Source organism: Aythya marila, assembly GCF_965140915.1.
Source record: "Aythya marila genome assembly, chromosome: 2".
Taxonomy (NCBI): domain Eukaryota; kingdom Metazoa; phylum Chordata; class Aves; order Anseriformes; family Anatidae; genus Aythya; species Aythya marila.
Genome location: NC_139043.1, coordinates 86,007,661 through 86,015,008, shown reverse-complemented (window position 1 = coordinate 86,015,008; position 7,348 = coordinate 86,007,661). Strand labels below are relative to the sequence as shown.

At 39.6% G+C, this 7,348-nt stretch overlaps 1 protein-coding gene across 1 annotated transcript; it reads right to left on the bottom strand.

The window, feature by feature from the left end:
- Window positions 1-2,910: 2,910 nt before the first annotated feature.
- Window positions 2,911-7,348, bottom strand: MED10 (mediator complex subunit 10). Its single transcript, XM_082752465.1, has 4 exons — window positions 7,194-7,348; window positions 6,473-6,556; window positions 5,306-5,408; window positions 2,911-3,716 (listed from the first exon to the last, which is right to left on the bottom strand). Exons 1-4 carry the CDS (start codon window positions 7,319-7,321, stop codon window positions 3,621-3,623), a joined length of 411 nt encoding a protein of 136 aa, XP_082608591.1. The 5' UTR covers window positions 7,322-7,348; the 3' UTR covers window positions 2,911-3,620.

Sequence of the window (7,348 nt, the reverse complement as noted above, 5' to 3'; positions counted from 1 at the left end):
ATGGTCTGAATTTTTGGGTAGACCTGCTTGGTGCCAGGAGTTAGACTCGATGATCCTTGTGGGTCCCTTCCAACTCAGGATGTTCTGTGATTCTGTGATTCTATATTAAAAAGCAGCTGAGATGAAAAATCTCATAAGCCATGGAAAAGCAGGAAGGCTAAAAGCTGTCAAGATGCACCAGTCAAAACAGACAAAAATTGTTAAAGAAGTCCACTCATTCATGATATAATGTGGAAAGAAAGTAATCTTTATATTATTTTGGCAAAATATTCTCCATTAATGTCCACTAAATAAGGTAATAATTAATTACAGGATGGAGGATAAAAGCAAGACAGAGGGAAATGTACAACCTGAGGAAATTATTACCCTTTATACCATAAAATTATTGTTAAAAACTGTAAATATTTAACAGCACAGAATAATCTTTGTTAATTGGGATAACAATAGGATAAAATTTAAAATAAAAATTCCTATTGCATTTTTGTAAAATGGTTGAGGACTCTAGATGCTGTGATTCAATTCTTGTTTTGGAAGTGTTGTTATTTGTTAGAAGCCTGTGCCACTTCTCTTCATGCTGCAGAAATCAACTTATTCAACTACTTTGATAGTGTTGCAGTAACAGCATTAACGGTGTGTACTGGGTCTGGTAAAACCACCACACAGTGAGAAGAGAGAATGCACAAGGCCTTCCTGTATTATGCAGCTGGCACAATCAAATCTGTAAATTGGTGTCAGTGTCAGGAGAAAATGTCTGAAATTGAATGCTGTTCGCAAACAAATCAAATGAACAGATTTAGTCCAAGTCAGTACAGCTTTTCAGTCTATGATTTAATGATTCTGTGATTCTATGATTTTATAGAAGGACAGTGAGGTTGTAATGGCAGCACAGTGAATAGCTTTTTCCACAGGGTAGAGGAGACCGCCTAATCCCAAAACACACTGACATTCCTGTAGAGTGACATGCAGGCAGTAGTTGAGGATGAGGAAAGGATGCTTACTGGACAATTAACCAATTTCAAGAGCTCCCAACTTCAAGAGCTTGCCACACTGAGCCCACCAAAGCACAGATCCTATGAGCAGCATTTCTCTTTCACCATCCCCTGCCAGAAAAAAAAAAATCTCATCTCCCCCTGCCCTGCTGGTGTTCTTAGAAGTGGAAAGCAGCAGAGACATGAAGAAATGGTTCAGCTCCACAGCTGGAGAAGGCAGCTGTGACACATTGAAATAACACACACAACTCGTTTCTTTCTGTTAAGAACAGGAAATTTTCAGGACACATTTAATATTCAGAATGCTAACTTCTGAATACTCTTTAGTGTGTTGATTGTCAAGTAAAAAATCCTGTTTCCAGTGAATTTATAACCCCTTTCCTCCTCACCTCTTCTTTTCCCATCAGCAGTATATTCAAATCCATACTGTATAAAACTCTAGTATCCCATTAGTAGTTTCTACAGAATAAATAGCATAGATAGAATATAAATAGATAGAATATAGGAATATAGATATGGAAAGAACATGTTACAAAAAATACCTACACCATATTAAGCTGCTTAGCTCTGAGATGATCAACAGAGTGCCAGTCAGCATATAAACTGATAGAGACACATCTAATTTTTCAAGCTTCACACATCTAGAATGTAAATTTCTGATAGGACTCTCACATTAATGGATGAACACTGTGTGATACTATTACAAATCAATACACTAGTCCTAAAATTCAAAGTAATCATGTGTGTAGAAACTAATTTGAAAATGAAGACTACATTTTAAAATATATTTTAAACAAAGATACATATATGTATATAAAAGGTTTTGAATGGTATCACACCAAACACCCCATAACCAAGCCAGTTACCTACTGTCTTCTTGTCCTAGGAACATTTCACCTGCCTGCTGCCGGTGCTCTTGCTCTCCAGCTCTGCTGCCCAACAGATGACATGCGCCTTAAAAACACTCTGCCTTCTGCACTCCTGCCTCGTATTCTGTCCACTTTCTTTAGAGCTGGCAATCCACACCTCGACAATTCCTCAGGCCCTTGCAATCCAGGCAAAGCAGGGGGGAGGGAGGGAAGTTTATGTGCTTTTTCTTTATTGCTGTTTTCTGCCAAGTTCATGCAGTAACATTGTGGAGTGAAAAGTGCGACTAGTGGTTGGAAGGAGTACAAGGAAAAGGGTATCTGCATACTAAGGCAAGGCAGAGTAGTATCAGGGACGATTTAGATCTCTTTGGACTATCTTGTGGCAACTCTTCAATAACTAATTCCGAGGAACAGCCAGTTTTCTCATTTTTTTTTCCTTTTGTTGTGCCAGTCTGGTCAGGAATAAGTATGCTTGACATTACAGATACTCCAAAGGCTGTACTTCATCAAAGTAGCTAATAATCGTAATAGACATTATGCTACTTCTTTTGTGATAACAAGTTTCTTGAATTACTTGATCAGTGAAACTATGTGAAATTGAACGTTAAGTATCTATGAAACATGAAACACATTTCAGTAGTAAAGGGGAAGAAAATGAAAACTGTCTTCCCCTTCAGCAAGGTCAAGTTTTTATATGCAAATTTGGTTTCTTTCACTGTAAAAGCAGTCTTCCGCACTATTCCCCTGGGTAGCAATCCCATCAAGCTGTTTTCTTTCAGGACTGTCTTGCATATAAACAGTAAGAGATCTCACAAATGAGTTTGAATCTATCCAGAAACACTTCGTGTGAAAATCACTGATCCCCAAAATCTCCTGCTTCAATTAAAGCTTTCCCCACAAAAAGCAAAATGCCAAGATGTGAAAATACCTGTAAATATAACTTGTAACACCCAAGTTTTGATACCTACTTCATTTCCTTCACTGACACTGATAAATATGTTAATTTACACAGCTTTCGGTTCTTTCTCTAAAGAGTAACACACAAGAGAAAGTTTATTTTTTTTCAAATTTTTATTCTCAACTTGCCTAAAGAAAATGAACAAAGGCCTACATTAAATACTACACAAAATATTAACATTGTTGAGGAGCTTATCCCTGAATATTCTCCATTTCTACATCAGTCACCTGCACTGCAGTTTACAGAACAAAACACGTATCTGAAGGTTTTCTTGGCTGTGATTCACTATGACACATGCAAACTGCAGCCCGACAGGCTCCTGTTCAGCAGAATTTTCCAAGGTGAACACAGTCAACTGTTTGTACAGTGATAAAAAACAGATTACAAATAATAAAAAAAAAATCAGTATAATAAATATATTTCTCAAAAACAAATGAACCCACAACCCTGGAGCACATTTTTCAGAAGACAAAAAACCATGATTTTCTGCTCCGGAAATGCACTTCGTAGTAAATGCTATATAATCACCTGCAGGTTATCCAAACATTTCCAAAACCTTTCAGGAAAGAACCAAGTACCACAAGAAGTTTCAACAGCAATCTTTGAGTGAAAGCCTTCATAAAAATGCAGTAGCTTCAGACCAGAACCATGAGTGATCATCAGGCTGCTTTGTGTCCTTATCAAAGCCATCTGTAGTATAGTTTTTAACGAAGTCTCGGATATCCCACCTCTTCAGTCAATGTTTTTATAAAGAGTGGTAAGCGTCAATTTATAGAATTGACAATTTTAGAGTTAAAGGCCAACTTAAGGAGGAGGATCTTCTCCTCGAATAGCTTTGTACTTTGCCATGTCTTCTGGGAACACCTTCGTAAGTTCTTGAATTAACAAACTTTTAAATTTCTGGAAACGAAAAGAACATAATTATCTTAAAAAAGACCCCACACATCCAAAGTAATGTTTACAAGAGTCAAAGAAAACACTAGCATGAAATCTGCTAGAGAAGGATCGGACTAAAATGCTTTTAATTAGCTATAAATCAACTAGCATCTTCACCTAAGAAACATAAAGCAGTGGTATCTCTCTGGTATACTCCGGTGCATCAATACCTGTCTAGGGTCTGGTCTCCCTATCTCTAAGCAGTTTCTTCCATGCATTATAACTTAAGGAATAAAAAATTGCATTAAAAATATGCTGGACTCAGAACCTTAACCTTCAAATATTTTTTTTCTCCTTACTTTTACCACCACATTCCTTTCAGATGCTTTCCATGAATTTCTTAGGACAATTTTGAAGCAAGAATCCCTCCCTGCTGCAACTACCTTCTCATCTCCTGGGATGGAAAAGAAAGTACTGGAGTAGTCCTATGCATTTTATTTCCCTTTCTAGTAGAAGATGATGATGGAAGGATTCCTATGCATTTTATTTCCCTTTCTAGTAGAAGATGATGATGGAAGGATATGGTAAGTAAGTGGCATTACTGAAATTAAAGGAAAGCAAGTAGTCTTTTCCCCCCCGTTACCCATCCAAGATCACCCAGAACAAACAGGAAGTCAGATCAGAATGAAGGCCATTCAACTTGTTTTAAATACAGTCTCCAGAAAGTAACCATAAACACTTCCAAGTTTAAGACATTCTGTTCCAGTCATACACCCTTCACTGTGAAGGTGACTTGTTTAGATGATGTTATTGATGCAAAGCTGATAAAGGACATGCCCACTTGATTTGCTGTGTAATCCCCTCCACCTCTAAGACGGAACTCACACCTGCTTCAGAAATGCACAACTGTTCCTACAACTTTTACAAGCAAGGTCCATTCTATCAAAAGAAAAAAATGCTGAGAATATACAGATACATGTATGTCTGCATTCTGCAGCATCCTCCACACTAATTTTAAAATCAAGCCTAAGAACATTATGAAACACAAACACCCATTTCTTAAGTCTCACTGAACCTCCTTTTCTAATTTTGCCATTCAGCAGTAGTTAAAACCGTATACCAGAATGCTTAAGTTCTTTCTGGATAAAAGTGCAAGTTCAAAAAACCCTAAACACTGGCATACATTTAAAGTCATACAATAAAGACTAACTTGTGCTCATATAGACTATTAAAAATGGCAAACATGATAAGACCCATTCAAGACTGTAAAATACCCCTTCTGTTTTGCTTATTTCTAAATTTACACACGTCACGCCGTTACAGATATATAACAGTGTGAGGTACCCATTAGTATTCAGAACACAAATAACAAAAGATCTGCAACACTATATACTTTTAGTCGAAATGAATTCATAGCAACATCTGCATCTCCAGCTGTGAATTGCAAGCTTCCTGTACTGGCCTCCCTGTTAAGACAGAAGGATGCAGAGCAATCCCTAATGCAAATCACATTAGGCGATTTAATAACTGCACAAGTGAAATCCCTCCCCCCATATATATCTGGGGAAAGGACTGAACCAAATCCATTAGAAACTTCATTATTTCTGGCTTACCTTCATTGTGTCAATTTTTCCTTTTACTTGCTCATTTTTAGCCAAAGCTCGCTCCAGACACTCTTTGGTGTAAAGCTGAGGGTTGCGACCTTGATCTATGTATCTGAAAATAGAACAGATACTGCCTAAGGGACTGCATTGGTACTAGAAAGTTCTCCAAGGAACATAAGTATTCGCTCTGATTTTTTTTTTATTACTATTTTCTGACGTGAATTTTGAAGAATACAGTTTAGATTAGTCACTTTCAAAATATAACTCAAGGAAGAGAGCAAGCAGCTCTCCTGACATGCTGTTTTAAATCTTTGTTTCCAGAGAGCCTGGATCTTTGAAGAAAATATCAAAAATATAATACCCAGCTCCTCTCACACAATAGCTACATATGAAAGTAGAAAGGTGAACCCTTCCATGGTAACTGCAAGGGTAATAACTATAAAATAGTTTAGTCAGCACATGGTAAGCAATTAACGCATAAGACACCACGCAACTCGAGGAACAAGTATATGTACAATATTAAAGAGTAAAAATTGTATCAGCACCTGAACAAGCAAACATAATATAGCAAAATAAAAATATGCTTAAGTATTAGACAAAGGGAAACTCCATCCCTGAATGAAGAAAAAGGAATATTTAGGAGTACTATCATAGATAAATAATGAATGAAAGGCCTATGAGAAAGTCCCATACAGATAACACCATACCAGAACATAGCAAACCAATGATATTTTTGTTTTTACAAGATGCTGACAATTTACTAGTCTTCTGCATAAAAGCTGCCTTGTAAAGCTCTTATTCTACAATCAGAATTTTACTTTTAACAGTTAAATCTCTGACAGGAGGATGATTGCCACTAGTGAAATTAAAATACCTATGTACTGGCCTAATTTATTTTTGTTTGCAACTCTACAAACCTGATTCTAACCTAGTGTAGAAGTGCATTTCCAAAAGGAAGGATTACTTACTGTATTACTAGATGGGACAGAAGCTATATTACTGCCTACATGTATAGTGTCATCCAACGTAAATTAAAAAATATGTGTGGAAGAGATGAAATCAGGCGTATAATTTATAATTTCCTGGTACCCCCTGGAATGTGGTTTTGGGAGGAGGTGCTGAAGGAGAAAGCCCCCAGAGTCCCCCAGCACCCGCCCCAGGCAGGAGGGCACTCACTCGAACACCTCCAAGGGCACGCTGATGTCGTGAAGCTGCTGCCGGCACTTATCGATATCCTGCAGGCCCGTCACCATGAAATTCCTATGAGGAGAAAACGGGGTGGGTCGTGAGGAAAAACAGGCACCAGGATGGGATGTGGGTCATGTTTGGGGTGGGTTTGGGGGTGTTTGGGGTCGTTTTGGGACTGTTCTGGGTTGGGACTGGGGTGTTTTGGGTGGGCTTAGGGGCGTTTCAGGGTGTGTTTAAGGTGTTTTGGGTTGGGTTTGGGGTGTTTTGGTGTGTTTCAGGTGGGTTTGGTGTTTTTTTGGGGGGTCTGGGGTGTTTTGGAGATGTTTTGGGTGGGTTTGGGGTGTTTTGGGTCGGGTTTGGGCTGTTTGGGCCGGTTTTGAGGTGTTTTGGGGGTGTTTGGGGTGGGCTTGGGCTGTTTTGGGGGTGTTTTGGGTGGGTTTGGGTTGTTTTGGGTGGGTTTGGGCTGTTTTGGGGGTGTTCTGGGTGGGCTGGGGCTGTTTTGGGGGTGTTTTGGGCTGTTTTGGGTGGGTTTGGGGTGTTCTGGGGCTATTTTGGGTCAGGTTTGGGCTATTTGGGTCGGTTTGGAGATGTTTTGGGGTGTTTCAAGTGGGCTTGGGCTGTTCTGGGGGTGTTTTGGGTGGGCTTTGGGTCGGGTTTGGGCTGCTTTGGGGCCCGTTCAGGGGGAATGGCGCCGCGCGGGAGGCCTCACAGCTTCTGGTTGAGGCCGGCCTGGCTGCTGGGCTGGAAGTCGCTGACGATGATGCCGAGCTGCCGGATGTTCTCCACGAACTTCTCCAGGTGCTCCTCCAGCGAGTCGAACTTCTCCGACATCGCCATGGCCGCCCCGGCCGCCGCCACCGCCCC